Source organism: Enhydra lutris, unplaced genomic scaffold, assembly GCF_002288905.1.
Source record: "Enhydra lutris kenyoni isolate GAN:26980312 unplaced genomic scaffold, ASM228890v2 scaffoldscaffold15, whole genome shotgun sequence".
NCBI classification, from domain to species: domain Eukaryota; kingdom Metazoa; phylum Chordata; class Mammalia; order Carnivora; family Mustelidae; genus Enhydra; species Enhydra lutris.
This window is the reverse complement of record NW_019154099.1, coordinates 63067988-63086354: the sequence shown is the minus strand read 5'-3', so window position 1 is coordinate 63086354 and position 18367 is coordinate 63067988. Positions and strand designations below refer to the sequence as shown.

At 56.4% G+C, this 18367-nt stretch overlaps 1 protein-coding gene across 2 annotated transcripts in view; it reads right to left on the bottom strand.

Moving 5' to 3' along the window:
* LOC111146891 (transcription factor Dp-1) overlaps positions 1 to 18367 on the bottom strand; it is a 44204-nt gene that overhangs the window by 12140 nt on the left and 13697 nt on the right. For both annotated transcript variants that reach the window (XM_022502615.1, XM_022502614.1), the window contains exons 3-4: positions 13663 to 13729; positions 616 to 722 (exon numbers count right to left, since the gene is read on the bottom strand). In XM_022502615.1, the coding sequence (XP_022358323.1) occupies positions 616 to 722; positions 13663 to 13729 (174 nt within the window). The remainder of the gene's footprint in view (positions 1 to 615; positions 723 to 13662; positions 13730 to 18367) is intronic.

The following is an 18367-nucleotide window of genomic DNA, read 5'->3' as shown; positions in this document are numbered from 1 at the left end:
GCAGGCACACGCACAGTTGCCCCGGCTGCTCACCCAGAAGTGGGAGCTCAGGGCTGGACAAGCACAGCTGGGCAGCCAACATCCTCCTCGCAGGGCCACTCGAGGCCCAGCAGGAGGGGAGGCTTCAATCTGACCAGGGTTCCGCCAGGAAGAGCCAAGGAGCCCCACAGGTGATCAGGGAGTGGGGCACCTAGCACAGTCCAGGAGCACAGACCCACCTCGGCCCCCTCCTAGAGGGTGAGCCACAGCAGGGGCATTCCGGTCCCAGCGCCCTGACGGCCTACAGAGCCCTACGCCCACCATGTACCCTGCAAGGACACCACCCTTGTTTCCCAGGCAGTAACGCCCACGCTGAGGAGGGTCAAGGCCAGGCACTGCCACCCTCACACCACTCTACGCTCTGGGGCAGACTTGGGGTCAGCGGGACACACGTAGCAGGAGGGACGGTGCCTGGCCTGTGTCTGCAGCAGGCCTGAGCCAGGGGAGTGCACACGCATCCCAGCAGTGCAAACATCGAGAGGGCACTGCGGAGGGCAGACCACGCACCCCAACCTCCGCACCAGAGCTATGGGCCACCGTCCAGAACCGGCAAGCCCGCCTGCCCGGGCCCCTTACCACTTGCTGTGCAATGTTGACATTGGACTGTCCGAATGTTTTTGGCAACAGCTGCTTCCCCAGCGTGCTCACTGCGGAGGGGTGGACAGCTACCAAGGACACCACGCCTGCAACGCAAGGAGGCAACAGGTTAGTTCCCTTCTGCAGTAAGACTAAATGGGTAGTTGTAGGACGATGATGCCTCTAACTGGACGTTCATCGTTCACCCACCTTAGGGCTGTGGGTCAGCTGCAAACACGTCTAAGCCGGAAGGTGTCCGCGTGGCCACAATCGCTGACTCATCCACCCACCAGCCCCTCCGGCTGTGTCCGTGTCCAGGGGGCAGGGGTGCAGGGGCCCAGGTGTATCACAACCTGCCCCGAGACCCTGGGGGCTGCCTGCCTGCCTACGGAATGTTCTGGTGGGACTGCAGAGTCTGGGGAGAGCAGTTCTTGAAATACTGCAGTACTGTGGCAATTAGAGTCTCCTAAGTGCTCCGGCATTTCTGTATCGCAAAACGAGTTCAGAAATCCAACACTCCCCGGGGCTCAGTCTGCTGAGCATGTGACTCCCGGTTTTGGCTCAGGCCTCTGTGTCGTGGCACTGAGCCCCAGTGCGGAGTCGCCTTGAGATTCTCTCTCCCCCTCTGCCCCTCCCCAAACCCACCCCTGTGCACACCCACACTCTCTCCAGAATAAAGAAATCTAAAGCAATCTAACACTCTTCTTCCTTGAGGAGGAGAACCGCATCTCCGTTTCTAGGAAGAGAAATGCCTGGGGAGGACACTGCCCCCTCTCTGAACTCACAGGTGACCTTATCACAAAGCAAAGAGGAAGGACACCCAGGGAACAGAAATACTCATTCCTGCAAGTGTCTGCTAAGAGTTCTCCGTGCCTGCTCTGTCCTTGGTGCTGAGCATACAACAGTGAACAAAAATGGTAAAATGAGTTTATTTTACATATTAAATAATAAAATCAAATGAAGTAGGAATGATAAAAATTCAAAATACAGAAAGAAAGGCCTTGCCTTGATGGCCTCAAAAGGCAGTGAGAAAAAAGGGAGTGTGCACGGGCCACGGTGCCCGGAGCCCGGGGAGGGCAAGCCCGTGCCTTCCCAAGAAGGGCCTGAGCACCCCGGGGAGAAGCAGACCCACCCCCAGGCTCGTGGTCACTGCCGCACTGCCGGCGTGGACAAAGCCTGCCGGAGTCACCACGCCTCGCGCTCCCGGCTCCTGGAGCGGACCCGCCTCCTGGGGCCGGGCACGGGACCCTGCGGGGGTGGGGGGGGGTGTCAAGCTCCACAGACACCAGTGGCATTTCCTCCACTTCACAGGCTCTGCCTCGTGATAGCCTCCATATGCGCAAACACCACCCTCGTCCGCCCGGCCTGGAGGTTCACTTCTGAGCCCTTCACAGTCCACACGTTCCAAAGAGCACCCGCAGGCCTCAGGCCACACCGAGTCTCAGCGCTGCACAGGCGCACGGCAGGGCTCCACAGCGCGAGCCCACCGAGCCGGCCGGCCGACAGCATTAGCACCTTTACCAACGACACCAAAGGATATTTTCTGTAAATATTTGCTTTGAAGGTTTTTACTTTCCTGTAAACACAGAGACCTATACCTGGAGCAAAAGCAAATTTTCACAACTGCTTCAGATATGTAAAAGATGTTTCAGAGGACTTCTGCTCTATTTTGCACAGAAACTTAAAACATATCACTTTTCAGATTCATTGACAGATCAGTAATTAGGTTTCTAGGAATACTGAACTGATTCACTAAAAAACATTATTTTTTTAAATTTGCAAACGATGCCGTGTCAACACCAGCAACAGGAGGTTCTTATGACACTGTGTCTTAAAGCTCATTTTTTTAAGAGATTTATTTATTTATTTGACAGAGATCACAAGTAGACAGAGGCAGGTGGGGGCAGGGGGAAGCAGGCTCCCCGCCGAGCAGAGAGCCCGATGCGGGCTCGATCCCAGGACCCTGAGATCATGACCTGAGCCGAAGGCAGAAGCTGAGCCCCCTGAGCTCATTTTGCACATCAAGTAAATGACGTCAGAGCACAGGGGCTGACAGGACGGGGCACTCGGGACAGGGCACTCGGGACGGGGCTAACCTGCAGGCCCACCACAAGGCCGCCCCACACAAAACACCCGGAAGCCCGGCAACATCCTTCTGTAAGACGTGCTTAGAGCCCCCCAGCTGGGGGAATGAGGAGGAGGGCAGTTTGGGCAACGGCAGGGCTGGGACGTAGAGGCAGACTGGGGCGGGGCCCCTTTCCTGGACACCCCTCCCAGCAGGGGCTCTTCCTTGTTCGCTGCGTGAGAAACTCTTCAATCTGAGGGATCCGTTGGCAGACAATCCTGCTCCGGGACGACCTCAGACGACTACCACCGTTTTCGGCTTGAGGAGCGGAGCTCACAGGCTATCCCTAGACCCACCCCATCCCGCCCGCAGCCACCAGGGCTTGCAGGTCGTGCTCCGACCGGTTGCGTACCTCTCCACACACACCCCTGAATCGGAGACGGACAAGCACCGCTCGTGCGGGCCTTGCAGTTTAGACCGTGACAGCCCGCAGCTGTGCTCGCGCCGTGCGGGGACCCGTGCACAGGAAGGCCTGGTGGCCCCTCTACCGCCGAGCCGCTCCTCCCGGACAGCCGGCTGCTGAGCGAACACAGAGGCTCCTGCTCAGACACTCCGCACAGTCAGGAGAGCCTCCTCCTGCTGAGGGCCCCGGAGTCCACACGTCCAGTCCGTCCCCGAGTCCAGGGGGCCACCTGCATTATGGGCTCCAGCCCAGCACATTCCGAGGGCCATGCTGCAGATGCATGCACACGTGTGGGCACACACCCGCACGCACACACACGCCCTGGCAGACACACATGCACATGCACAAACACCAGCAGATGCACACACACGCACACACGCCCATCACACACGTACACACAGTTACACCCCAGCACATGCATGCATACACACACTTCCCAGCAGACACACCCACGCAGGCACACGCCCCAGCAGCCAGTGTCCCTCTCCCACATTCCTGCCACCTGCTAACTCAGGAAGGCGTACCACTTTTGGTCAATCTCAAGGGTGGGATTTCACATCTGGTTTAATCTGGCCACAGATGTTTACACCCTCCTCTGACAAAGACTGCCACACCCAGCCCGCGTCCAGGACTCAGGAGATAACACTGCAGTTATGAGACAGGCGAGACTGTCACAGCCTAGAGAGCTACTAGAGAGCTACTCACTATAGGAATGGGATCATTTGGGGGCACCTGGGTGGCTCAGTGGGTTAAGCCTCTGCCTTCGGCTCAGGTCATGATCTCAGGGTCCTGGGATCGAGCCCCGCGTAGGGCTCTCTGCTCAGCAGGGAGCCTGCTTCCTCCTCTCTCTCTGCCTGCGTCTCTGCCTACTTGTGATCTTGCTCTCTCTGTGTCAAATAAATAAATAAAATTAAAAAAAAAAAAAAAAGGAATGGGATCATTTGAACCGTAAGATGTACTTAAAGCCTCTTGTTCAGGGAACTGTAACACGGTATTTTCCAATACATCATGAAACGGAGAATTCCTCTCCTAGCAACAAAATGCGTTAGGGACATATGTGGTCTGAATTGCTGTAGCCACTAACAGAAAAAGGACCCTAAGAACATTATGTAAGCAAACTCGAATTAGTAATCACAACCCATTAACATCTATAGGTTTTACGATATTTTAAATTACAAAATCAAAAGGTTTAATATTTTCTTGACAACAATTTCAACCACTTTTAAGTTCTGAGAACCTAAAATCTCTTTTTTTTAGTTATTTTTATTAACATATAATGTATTATTTGCCCTGGTCTGTGAATCATCAGGCTTACACATTTTACAGAACTCACCATAGCACATACCCTGCCCAATGTCCATCACCCAACCACCCTATCCCTACCTCCCGACCCCCAGCAACACTCCGTTTGATTTGTGAGATTGTTTTGTAAGAGTCTCTTATGGTTTGTCTCCCTCCCAATCCCATCTTGCTTCATTTTTTCCTTCCCTACCCCCCAAACTCCCCACCCTGCCTCTCAAATTCCTCATATCAGAGAGATCATATGATAATTGTCTTTCTCTGATGGACTTATTTCGCTCAGCATAATACCCTCTAGTTCCATCCACATCACTGCAAATGGCAAGATTTCATTTCTTTTGATGGCTGCATAGTATTCCATTGTATATATGAACCACATCATCTTTATCCATTCATCTGTTGATGGACATCTAGGTTCTCTCCATAGTTTGGCTGTTGTGGACATTGCTGCTATGAACATTCAGGTGCACGTGCCCCTTTGGATCACTATGTTTGTATCTTTAGGGTAAATACCCAGTAGTGCGATTGCTGGGCCATAAGGTAGCTCTATTTTCAACTTTTTGAGGAACCTCCAGAGTGGCTGTACCAGCTTGCATTCCCCCAACAGTGTAGGAGGGTTCCTCTTTCTCTGCATCCTCCCCAGCATCTGTTGTCTCCTGACTTGTTAATTTTAGCCATTCTGACTGGTATGAAGTGGGATCTCACTGTGGTTTTAATTTTATTTCCCTGATGCTGAGTGATGTGGAGCACTTTCTCATGGGTCTGTTGGCCATCTGGATGTCTTCTCTGCAGAAATGTCGTTCATGTCCTCTGCCTATTTCTTGACTGGGTTATTTGTTCTTTGGGTGTTGAGTTTGATAAGTTCTTTATAGATGTTGGATACTAGCCCTTTATCTGATACGTCGTTTGCAAATATCCTCTCCCATTCTGTCGGTTGTCTTTTAGTTTTGTTGACTGTTTCCTTTGCTGTGCAGAAGCTTTTGATCTTGATGAAGTCCCAACAGTTCATTTTTGCCCTTGCTTCTCTTGCCTTTGTCGATGTTCCTAGGAAGAAGTGGCTGCTGCTGAGGTCGAAGAGGTCGCTGCCTGTGTTCTCCTCAAGGATGATTCCTGTCTCACGTTGAGGTCCTTCATCCATTTTCAGTCTATCTTTGTGTGTGGTGTAAGGAAATGGTCCAGTTTCATTCCTCTGCAGTGGCTGTCCAATTTTCCCAACACCATTTATTGAAGAGACTGTCTTTTTTCCATTGGACATTCTTTCCTGCTTTGTTGAAGATTAGTTGACCATAGAGTTGAGGGTCCATTTCTGGGCTCCTGTTCTGTTCCATCGATCTGTGTGTCTGTTTTTGTGCCAGTACCGTACTGTCTTGAGGATGACACTTTGTACTAGAGCTCGAAGTCTGGAATCGGGATGCTGCCAACTTTGGCTTCTTTGTCAACATTCCTTTGGCTATTCGGGGTCTTTTCTGGTTCCATATAAATTTTAGGATTATTTGTTCCATTTCTCTGAAAAAAATTGATGGTATTTTGATAGGGATTGCATGAAATGTACAGATTGCTTTAGACAGCAAAGACATTTTCACAATATCTGCTCTTCCGATCCATGAGCATGGAATGTTTTTCCATTTCTTTGTGTCTTCCTCAATTTCGTCCATGAGTACTTTATAGTTTTCGAGTACCGATTCTCTGCCTCTTGGTTTAGGTTTATTCCTAAGTATCTTATGGTTTTGGGTGCAATTATACATGGGATGGACTCCTTAATTTCTCTTTCTTCTGTCTTGCTGTTGGTGTCAAAAATGCAAATGTTGGTATAGGAAATGCAACTGATTTCTGTGCATGGATTTTATATCCTGACACTTTACTGAATTCCTGTACAAGTTCTAGCAGTTTTACAGTGGAGTCTTTTGGGTTTTCCACATAAAGTATCGTATCATCTGCAAAGAGTGAGAGTTTGACTTTTCTTTGCTGATTCAGATGCCTTTTATTTCTTTTTGTTGTCTGATTGCTGAAGCTAGGACTTCTAGTACTATGTTGAATAGCAGTGGTGATAGTGGGCACCCCTGCCGTGTTACTGACCTTAGGGGAAAAGTTCTGCTTTTCCCCATTGAGAATGATATTTGCAGTGGGTTTTTCATAGATGGCTTTGATGATATTGAGGTATGTACCCTCTATCCCTACACTATGAAGAGTTTTGATCAAGAAAGGATGCTGTACTTTGTCAAATGCTTTTTCAGCATCCATTGAGAGTGTCATGTGGTTCTTGTTCTTTCTTTTTTTAATGTGTTGTATCACATGGATTGATTTGTGGATGTTGAACCAACCTTGGAGCCCAGGAATAAATCCCACTTGGTCATGGTGAATAATCCCTTTAATGTACTGTTGGATCCTACTGGCTACTATTTTGGTGAGAATTTTCACATCTGTGTTCATCAAGGATATTGGTCTGTAATTCTCCTTTTTGGTGGGGTCTTTGTCTCATTTGGGGATCAAGGTAATGCTGGTCTCATCAAGTGAGTTTGGAAGTTTTCCTTCCATTTCTATTTTTTGGAACAGTTTCAGGAGAATAGTTATTAATTCTTCTTTAAATGTTTGGTAGAATTCCCCTGGGAAGCCGTCTAACCCTGAGCTCTTCTTTGTTGGGGAGATTTTTGATGACGCTTCAGTCTCCTTACTGGTTATGGGTCTGTTCGTGTTTTTTATTTCTTCCTGGTTCGGTTTATAGGTCTCTAGGAATGCATCCATTTCTTCCAGATTGTCAAATTTGCTGGCATATAGTTGCTCATAATATGTTCTTATAAATGTCTGTATTTCTTCGGTGTTGGTTGTGATCTCTTTCATTCATGATTTTATTGAGTCCTTTCTCTTTTCGTTTTGGTAAGTCTGGCCAGGGGTTTATCAGTCTTATTCTTTCAGAGAACCAGCTCCCAGTTTCGTTGATCTGTTCTACTGTTCTTTTGGTTTCTATTTCACTGATTTCTGCTCTGATCTTTATTATTTCTCTTCTCCTGCCAGGTTTAGGCTTTTTTGCTGTTCTTTCTCCAGCTCCTTTAGGTGTAGGGTTAGAGTGCGTATTTGAGACCTTTCTTGTTTCTTGAGAAAGTCTTGTATCGCTATGTACTTTCCTTTCAGGACTGCCTTTGCTGTGTCCCACAGATTTTGAACAGTTGTGTTTTCGTTTTCATTTGTTTCCATGAATTTTTTCAATTCTTTCTTAATTTCCTGGTTGACCCATTCATTCTTTTTTTTTTTTTTTTAAGATTTTTTTTTTTTATTTGTCAGGTGGAGATATCACAAGTAGGCAGAGAGGCAGGCAGAGAGAGAGAGAGATAGGAGGAAGCAGGCTCCCTGCTGAGCAGAGAGCCCCATGCAGGGCTTGATCCCAGGACCCTGAGACCATGACCTGAGCTGAAGGCAGAGGCTTTAACCCACTGAGCCACCCAGGTGTCCCACACCCATTCATTCTTTAGAAGGATGCTCGTTAGCCTCCATGTATTTGGGTTCTTTCCAACTTTCCTCTTGTGATTGAGTTCTAGCTTCAGAGCATTGTGGTTGGAAAATATGTGGGGAATGATCCCAATCTTTTGGTACCGGTTGAGACCTGATTTGTGACCCAGGATGTGATCTATTCTGGAGAATGTTCCATGTGCACTAGAGAAGAATGTGTATTCTGTTCCTCTGGGATGGAATGTTCTGAATAGATCTGTGATGTCCATCGGGTCCAGTGTGTCATTTAAAGCCTTCATTCTTTGTTGGTCTTTTGCCTGGATGATCTGTCCATTTCAGTGAGGAGGGTGTTAAAGTCCCCCACTATTATTGTCCATGTGTTATTAATTGGTTTATATAATTGACTGTTCCCATGTTAGGGGCATAGATATTTGAAACTGTTAGATCTTCTTGTTGGACAGGCCCTTTAAGTATGATATAGTGTCCTTCCTCATCTCTTATTATAGCCTTTGGCTTAAAATCTAAATTATCTGAAATAAGGATTGCCACCCCAGCTTTCTTTTGATGTCCATTAGTATGGCAAATTGTTTCCCACCCCCTCACTTTAAATCTGGAGGTGTCTTTGGGTCTAAAATGAGTTTCTTGCAGTCGGCATATCAATGGGTCTTGTTTTTTTTTCATCCATTCTGACACCCTGTGTCTTTTGATTGGGGCATTTAGCCCATCAACATTCAGGGTAATTATTGAGAGATATGAACTTAGTGCCATTGCATTGCCTGTCGGGCGACTGTTACTGTGTATTGTCTCTGTCCCCTTCTGGTCTGTTAATTTTAGGCTCTCTCTTTGCTTAGAGGACCTCTTTTAATATTTCCTATAGGGCTGATTTGGTGTTTGCAAATTTTTTTAATTTTTGTTTGTCCTGGAAGCTTTTTATCTCTCCTTCTATTTTCACTGACAGTCTAGCAGAATATAGTATTTTGGGCTGCGTATTTTTCTTGTTCAGTGCTCTGAATATATCACGCCAGTTCCTTCTGGCCTGCCAGGTGAGAACCTAACATCTTAAGAGTTATGATTCTGACCACCACGCTACAGATACTCTGTGTGCTCACAGAGCCAAAAGGGCCCCCGGATCATGCCCAGGGTGTGCACGGCTTGGCCCCAGACGACAGCAGGAGCTGCCCTGCCCCGCAGGCCCTGGAGCGGCAGCAAGGGCCTCCCTCCCCGCTCTCCCGCTCCCAGCGCTTGTGCCTTGCATGCCCGCTGCTCACCAGCTGAGCACCCTGGAAGGGCCCCCCCGTCCAAGCTAAGGTGCACCGCATCTCAGGATGACCGTTGGGACCGAGATGGGTAGACGCCGCCCTCACCATTCGCCTGCACGGCACACACTCTGGTGGGCACCATGGCCAGTCATCACTGCACACCCAGCAACAGGGCTCAGCGGCTGGGACAGCACTCCACGGTCCAGTCGTCCTCTGGGTTCAAGCAGGAGGAGGGAGAACAAGCTGATGCCTCTGCTCCACGTTCTCTGGGAGGGCGTCCTCCGGGGCTCAGCGAGTGCTGCCGTTTCTTCCTGCGGCAGGCCCCTCTCCCCACCACCGCAGGAACACCAGCCTGGACTGACCCACTGTGTGCGCAGGTGCATGCAGCCTGAGGGACCGCAGTCACCATGATTCAAGAATTACACAACAATGTCAGGTCTCCGGCCACACGGCATCCCCAAAACTTCATGTCTCCTGCCTCTGAGCCCTTCTAAGTCAGGCAACCCTGAAGCAGAAGAAAAGACGCCCTCTCCCTAGGCCGACGCGGCCACAGACGCAGGGAGCAGCACTCCGCAGAGATGGGCCTGCCCCTCAGCCGGAGCACACGCCGGCATGGAGCTCCTCAGGGAGCAGACCTCAGGGTCTCTGTCAACAGTCAACAGGTGTCACAGCTCGCCACCAAAAAGTTGCCAGGTGACAAAAGGTGGCACTAGAAAGTCCAGGAATGGCCCAGCAACAGCCACGAGTTAAGTCACATGACGGTAGGGACTGGATGAGCACGCAAGTGTGACACGCCCCAACACTGCGGGTCAGGAAAGTATTTATGGAACGGGGAGCGCACACTTTGCCCGTACGCCGAGGAACACGCAGGGCTTCCTCAGGGAGCATGTGTCGTTTGTGTCACGAAGAGGATCTTTTTGGGAGAGCACAAGCAAGAAGTGCTGACAGACACCCGCATGCGAGCTGCAGCCCCAGGCCAGCCGCAGCCGCCGCCAGCCGCGCGCAGGGGACGGGCAGGCAGAGGCACATCACAAGGGGGAGGGTGCACGCGTGGCTGTGGACGGCAGCCAGAGCCCCAAGGTGCAGCCGGGTGGCTGGCAGAGGAGAACCCAGTAGGAGGCCGGAGGGGAACTGGGCCAGCAAAGCCCCTGGACGGACCCCCTCCAGCAGGGCAGGCCTAGGAGCAAAGGGGCTCGGACCCACCAGGGCCACCAGAACCCAAAACTCAGCAAGGGGAGGCACTGCTGGGGGTGTGCACGGCTGGGTGCACCCGTGTGTGGCAGAGATGCAAAACGGTGTGGCCACGCCCACATGCCACGTGGTCCCTGGTCGTGAGCGTCAGACCCGCGTCCGGGAACAAATGTACTGCCAAGGCTCACAGCATCACAGCCGTCGGCAAAGCCCCAGAGGAGCCCCAGCGCGTCACAAGTAGGCCTGCTCTCGTGAAAACTTCCCGTCTCTGACTGGGGGGCTCTGGTCTTCAGGGCTGGTGGGTACAGAGCTGGGGCCACTGACTCGATACGCCTCCTTGCAGGTGCCTGTCCCCTGCTATCCGATCCCAGGCCCGCTGGAGGTGCTCCGGACCAGGAAGCCGACCTCAGGCGAAGGAGATACCCTCCGGAACCGCCCAACCAGTGCAAGGCTTTCAGAGCACAGCCAGGTCTGCTCTGGGAGGAAGGAGCGCTGCCGCGTCCAGGCTGCCGGCCAGCCCTGCACAGTTCATCTGCCCCTTGTCGCGAGGGCCGGTTCCACGACATGAGCCTCCCTCGCACTCGCCACAGCCTCCCACAGGCTCTGCCTCTGGAGAAGTCTGTAGACACGGGGATCTGGAAACCGGCCAGACCCGCAGCAAGAAGAGGCAGGCAAAGCAGAGGCACGGGTGGCACCAAAGGCCAGGAGGGCGAGCAGAGCCGCGGCCAGGACCCAACCAACAGGGCAAAAGCAGCAAGACCCCCCTGGGAGCGCACGGGACCCCCATGGGATGGGGCACCACGGCCAGAGCTCGGGCAGGAGCAGGCAAGCAGACCTCATCTCAGGAGAGGCTCACACCACCAGCTGAGGGCAGCAGGGTCCCTGTGAGTGCCCAGGCCCAGCACAGCTCAGGTGCCCGCCCCTTTCCAAATTCTCGGTGGGTAGACCTAGGAGCAGTGGCAAGCTGGCCCTGCAGGTGCAACACATAGGGCGCGGGACGCGGGGGCGCGGGGGGGGGGGGGCGGCACGGGGCGCGGGGCCGCCGGGGCGCGCGGGGGGGCGCGGGGGCGCGGAGGCGTGGGGGGCACGGGGCGTGCCCGGGGCTGCAGCCCTCCTTGTGACCGCCCCCCACCCCGCTGCTGAACCCCCCAAAGTGAGAGCCAGCTACTGCCCCTCGCGGTCACTCCAGAGGGACGGCTCTCGGCACACGCTGCCGGCCACAGCCCTGGGCTCCTAGACAAGTCTGTGCCAGAGGGTGTGGGCATCACTCAGCACGACCCTGGCGAGCCTTTGCCGAACCCCGTCAGGAACTGCCGACAGCAACTGTGAATCAGACGACGCCGCGCCACCCGCACGGGCTCCTCAACCTCATCAAACACCAGGGAGCAGCCCAAAGCGAGGAGCTCAAGTCAGCAGCCCACCGCCTAAAATCATCCTTCAAACTCCTGAGCCGGAAGCAAAGGGGACTGCAGGTGGGAACGCTCTTGGCCGGTGGGCAGGATGGGACGGAGCTGGTGCGGCCCGACAGCCCGGTCCCGCTCCAGCTGCCGCCAGCACAGCACCGGGCGTCCCACCCGACAGACAAACGGCTGGGCTAGAACAACTCCTTGGGACGCGCACAGATCCTCGGGCGGCTCACAGGCGGGGCCAGAGCTGGGGCGCGGCCATGTGGTCACGGGCTCGCCCCCCAAGGGGCAGGGGCAGCACCCCGGAAGAAGGCAAGGAGCACAGGCACCTGGGAGCCTACACTGGTTCCAGCAGAGGTGCAGAAGCAGAGGCAGAGGCCTGGAGAGCCTCAAGGGGCAGCTGTCCTCGTCCAGCCACGAGCAGAGCACAGAGCCTGCCAGGAGCGCCCCGGACAAGGTAAGGCGGCCTCAAGAGGGACACGAAATACCTAAACCATGCGGCAGCTAACACCAGAGTGTTCTAGTGAACTGAGGAAGCTGCTCTCTGGACGCCCCCCCAACCCAAGCCCCCACCCCACCCTCAGACTCGGCAGGACGCAAACTGTCCGCAGCTAAGAAGGAAACGGAGACGAGCAGTGGGTGAGACCCCCAGTCCCCAAACACTCAAGAGAAACACCAGGACGAAAGGTGCCCGTCGTTCCCAAGAGAGCAAGGTTTGCAGACTTTTTCACGATTACTTCTGCTTCATCAGTTTATCAAAACACGTCACGCCCACACGTCCTGAAACCCTAAGGGTCCCTGGTTACACACCAGCGTCTCACCCAAGCCTCTGTAAACGGTGAAAGCCACCGAGGTAAACCGTCTACACCCCTCAGCAGGCTCTCCGTCCTTGTACCGGAAGCAGAAGGGCACGGCATCCACAGAAAAGCAGGACGCTGCCCACGGCCTTCCGAAAACACAGAAACCAGGAGAGCACGGGCGGGCCCACAGCCCATCTTGGGGGAGAGTGGCCAGCGGGACGAGACCAGCTGAGCCTGACAAGGCACAGGCCGGGGGCCCTGCAGGGCCCGAGGGCCTCTGTGGGTGTCTGAAGGTGACATCCCAAAGCCACAGAAGGGACAGGGCATGAGCCCGCCGCCCCAAACCACGCCGGCCTGCTGAGCCGCACGTGGAAGGGCCCCGCAGGGCAGGAGACAGCTGGGCTCCTATCCCACTCGCCAGCAACGGATGGAAGAGAAGGGGCTGGGCCACAGTCCCCGTTTCACGAGCCAAGAGACCCCGTGTTTGGGCCTCTATCTAGCAGACGTGGACAGAGCAGAGGCGTCAACAGCGCTACGGGCAGCCGGCGGTCGCCCATCGTCTCCTCCGACCCGGCGCTTCCACGGCTAGTCTCCCCGAGGAAACCAGCAGCAGCTCAAACACACTGGCAGCCGTTCCTCACGGTCCCTCTATGGGGGGAGCCGTGGGGCTCTGGGGGTGAAAGGGGTGGACTAATCCACCTCCACGCCCGCCCATGAACATACACACGGAGCCTCCTCATGGCAAGGACGCCGACCGCACACAGCGTGTGCCCCACAAGCCCTGGATTCAAGGCTGTCCTGGCCGGTGCCGTGCGCGGAGCAGACACCTGGAGGGCTCACGGCGGCCCCAAGGTGGAGGGAGCACGTGCCCTGGGCTCCCCGCACTTCTTCACATTCTCGAATGTCCACACGCCGCACGTGACTTACAGACCAAGGTGGTGCCCGCAGGTGGCGCGGCCAGCTGAGCTCCAAACATCGCCGCCCCTTCCGCCGGGGCGGCCAGAGCCCGTCTGCAGCAGGGTCGCCCCGCCGACCGGGACTCTCACAGCAGAGAAACCCGCAGGTCCGGCACACGGAACACTCTTATCAACACAAGGGTATTCAGAAAGAGACGCCTTACCTTTTCCAGGACTAAGGTTCTGGTCTATGAAGACCTTGAGTTCCCCGTTGGCTTCAATTAGACCGGCCTGCGGAAGCAACAAGGACAGTAAATAGTGCGTCTGAGAGAGCGACAAGCCAGCCCGCCGGAGGGCTGCAAATTACAGCACTAAAGAGACACGACGGCCACCCTTACGCAGACAAGGACGGGACGCCATGCAGGGAGCACAGGGCCCCCCACCGCCGAGCTCTCCAGCCGGACCCTCGGCAGAGAAGAGACGTGCGGAGATGTCCGCCTTCACAGCTCAGCCCCGCGCGTGCGGAAACAGCTTCCGCGGAGGGTGTCAGCGTGCGTGTTAAAGGGCCGGCCTGGGCCCGGCGAGGGCATAGCACGGGGGGACGTGAAAATTCATCTGCCCGTCCTGAGAGCGGCCTCGTAACGGGACCTGGGAAGAGGGCCCCCCAGCGCCCCGGGCGCGGCAGGAGCGTGGGCACAGTGGCACTGTGAGGCGCGCCTGGCATGCGGGGCTCCCCGCCTTGTGAGCAGGACACCCGCACAGCACGAGGCACTGGGGGCACCGGGGGGAACGTCACAACGCACAGTGCGCAAAGGCACAGAAAAGGCCTAGCGTCCTCTAGGACGCTACCAGAGGTCGTGTCCAGGTCGAGGAATGACTGCTGCCTTGACTCCTCTAGGCTTCCCACGGAAGGAGGCAGCCGTGGGTACGCTCCCCTGTTGGCGGCCCAGGTCCAGAGCTCGCCCCCTTCACCAGGCACCAGCCGAGGGCCTCTGCACACCACCCTGAGCCGGCACAGGGCCTGGGGGGTCCTGGAAAACCAAGCCTCCTGCAGGCACCTGCTTCCACACTCTCATTCATGCACTCACACCCACAGGCACACACACGTCCACACAGACGCAGGTACTACACCCACACGTGCACAACAAAGGTCAGCCGCGCCCGGCAGACAAGCTCCCTCCTGCCCAGGCCTCTGACCGCTCCTGGCCCAGCAGGAGAACCCCCCAAGAACGCCCAGGCGTCCGGGGCCTAAGGCCCGTGTCCACCGTCACCTCAAACATACCCAGAGCGCATCCCGCGTCTGTGCAGGCACAGGCCAGCCTGCGGGGGGATGTGAGCACAGCTCCCAGCACCATCCTGCTCTTCCAGGAAGCCCCACGGCCCCCACCCTGAGCAAACGCAGTCCCCAGGGGGACAGCCCAGGCCAGGCCCTCCAGAGGGCCAACTCCCAAGCGTACCTGCGGCAGCGACAAGCCCGCCTGGGCCTGGCACAGGGGACCACCCACCTTGGGCCTGCGGCAGCCCGGGCACAGGCTGACCATCTCCACTGGGCGCACAGCGAACAAACCAAACGCACCCAAAATGCACAATCCACACACGGAATCAGAGCATTCGTCCCACCCGCTGAGTTCACCGGAGACCGAAGTCGGGCCGCACAGGGAGGGGCCCGCTGCACGGTCTCAGAACCTGGCAACACCACACAGGCCACGTTTCCCGGACTCTCCCAAACCCCAGCTTCCCACAGAAACGGAGGGAGCCAAGTGCGGGCCCACGAGGATGATCTCTACCGAGGCCCGGCTGGACTGGATGGTCACCGGCCGGGAGGCAGGTGAAGAGGACCTTTCTTCTTGCTGGGGGAGCAGCACCAGGCTGGTCCTAGCAAACAGGCTCCAAGGACCCCAGAGCCAAGGACACCAAAGGTCACAGAGAGAGGAGCCAGCTGAGGCAGGGGAGGGCCTCCGTCCCCCAGGCTGACGACGGCGCCTGTCAGACGGCCCCAGGCTCCTTGCAGACCCCTGGCGCTGCTGGCTCCTTCCGCCCACAGCCCCAAGGGCACTCCATCCCAGACAGTGGCCCTGACCTCCCTACTACCCGTCCGCACCAGAGCAAATGGAGACAAGAACCAGAAAGGCCCAAGGAGAACAGGGCCCATCGCTGCCCACATGGCTGAGTGGGACCAGCAGGACCCGGCGTGTGCCCCAACCTGCTGCCACTGGATGTCCTGCTTCCGCACGGCAGTCATGGGCACGGCGGTCCTGGCCGCTCATGGGAAGGCCAAGAACGCGGCCACGCCCCTCCCCGAGAGATGGCAATCACGGTTGGCAAAGGAGCAGCACAACCCTGGCAACCAATGCCTCACAACCCAAATCAGGAACCAAGTTGGGGAGCCCCAGCTCCCCCAGGGGACACCCAGTCCACTCACACTATCAGTCAACGCAGCCCATCCTCCCTGGAGCAGAGGGCTCCCTCTTCCCACCATGCAGTGCCTGCAGAAGGCATCCAATGAGCAGCCCGGGCCAGGAACAGACCAGCACAGCCCTTTCTGGCGAAGTCTGGGAACTGATGAAGAGGCCAGTCCCTCCCGCCCATCTCCATGTCAGAGCTGAGGAGTCACTGGAGAACACAGGGACCAGGACAGAAAGGAAGATGCTGGCAGAGCCAAGAGGATGAAGGGAGCCACCCGAGCCCTGGATGAGAGACGGGTCCACCCAGCAAGCGTCGTGTCTGCTCGCCGTCGCCAGGAAAACCCTAGCGTGACCGCCGCCTACACGTGCTTGGTAAGACCCGTTCTGTCTCTTGTACCCGCCAGCACGCCTGCAAGGGGGCCACGTTCGAGAGCCCCCACCACGCATGCAGCACACAGGGCCCAGCGAGAGCCCCGGGATGCACGGTGGCCCTGCCCAGAGCGGGCTGTCCCAGCAGCGCATCCAGACACAGGGCCGGGCGGCTCCGTCTGACGGGGCTGCCGTTCCTTGCCGGGCCAACAGCCCATGGGCCACAACCACCAGACACTGGCAGCCGCCAGCTGCGACCCTGCCTGGGTGCTACGGACCCAGGGACCCAGGGCCGTTTCTGGAACTACGCCGCCTCCACGGGATCAACTTCCCGGAGAGCTGCTGGTTCGGTAAACACGCACCTGCCTCGTGCCCAAGCCAAGACCTACAGCACAGTCAGTAAGACTCAGTGGGAAGTCCAGGCGCTGGCCACTGGCTCCTGTGGACGCCTGCACGGCCCGCACTTGGGACAGTGGCCAGTTGACCCGACAGCAAGTCTCCCAGGCACAGAAACGTCCGTGACACGACATGTCAGAACCACAGGAGGTACCAGACTGCTTCTCGCTAGCGAACGCAGGAAACAGACTATTTATTGCCAATGCTCTTGCTCAGGGTGCGATGGAGAACACGGTGCACAAAACCTACAAGGCCCCAGCAGGATGGCCACCTTGTCACAGGCAGACGCAGGAGCCCCGGGCCCCAGGTGCTCCAGCAGGGGCGGGAGGCCAGGCTCTAGGACCCCGAAGGTTCCACGCCACCCAGCAGCCCTCTCCTCGCCGGGGGGGCTGCAGTGGGAGCAGAGAGGGCAGGACGGTGGGAGGTGAGGAGAGGTGACAAGGCATGAGGCGGGGGGGGGGGGGGGGGGGGGGGGGAGGGGGGGGGGCTATCGTGGAGGCCGGCGCTCCGGACGCACGCCTTCTGGCTGCCGCTGATCGGCGCAGTGCCTCCCTGCGACCGGCCACCCCAGCCGGGCCACAGACACCGTGCAGGAGAAGAAATGTCGTTATTTTTTTTTTTTTTTAAAAGATTTTATTTATTTGTCAAAGAGAGAGGGAGAGAGAGCAAGCACAGGCAGACAGAATGGCAGGCAGAGGCAGAGGGAGAAGCAGGTTCCCTGACAAGCAAGGAGCCCGATGTGGGACTCGATCCCAGGACGCCGGGATCATGACCTGAGCCGAAGGCAGCTGCTCAACCAACTGAGCCACCCAGGCGTCCCGAAATGCCGTTATTTTAACCTGAGCTCTGAGGCATCTGATTCACGACAACAGAGCACAGTGGTCCACGATTTTTCTCTAGAACATAAGAGAAAGTACTGCTTTCACCAACTGGGAAGCCACTGAACACACGTTTGAAGCAAACGCAGATTTGACCCGTTTCCTGGTGTCCCGTGACTAACTGCCAATTACCAGAGATGACCAGTCGTGACCAAAACGACGACTCCAGGCCTCCCAGCCTCAGACGAAGACCGTCCGGGAGGAGCGAGTGGGCCCCATGGCGCCTGGCAGGGCTGGATCGCGCCAACAGCCCAGCCAGCAAAGGCCTGGCAGCCGGTGACACCAGAGCCAGACAGCCTCTGGAGGTCCACCAGCCTCCACGGTGCCGGCACTGGCTCCCCCGGCCCGAACACCCTCACGCTCACAGCACACCCCAGTTCCCGGATGAAGCCTGACCCGGCCCCACCCGGCTGGTGAAGACGACAGAAATCCCATCTGGGCTTGACGACCAACTTGGGGACACACCCGCCTGCTGCGAGCTGTGTGTCTACCTCATCTGCAGGTGCACGGCCCCCCAGAGCCAGTTCCTCCCAGGCGGCAGCCAACAGTGGACACGGGGGCGGGGGGCATCGCTGAGCAGCAGCGTGAAGACAGCGGGAAGCGCAGGAGAGAAGCGGGTCCGTCTGAACCACACAGACTAACTCAGCCAGCATCACCCAGAACCCCCACTCACCCCCGGGGTCCCGGTCTCAGCCCTCCCCTGACGGTGCTTTTCTAAAACACCACCCCCTTCACAGGACACTGAACATCTGAGAGACCTCGGGGCTCACCGTGGTAAGGGGTGGCAAGACCCGACCGAGGCCAGCAGGAAATCACCATCGCCTTTCCTGGGAAGAGCTCCGGCAGTGGATCTGTCTGTGCCCGAGCTATGAGACCCCTGC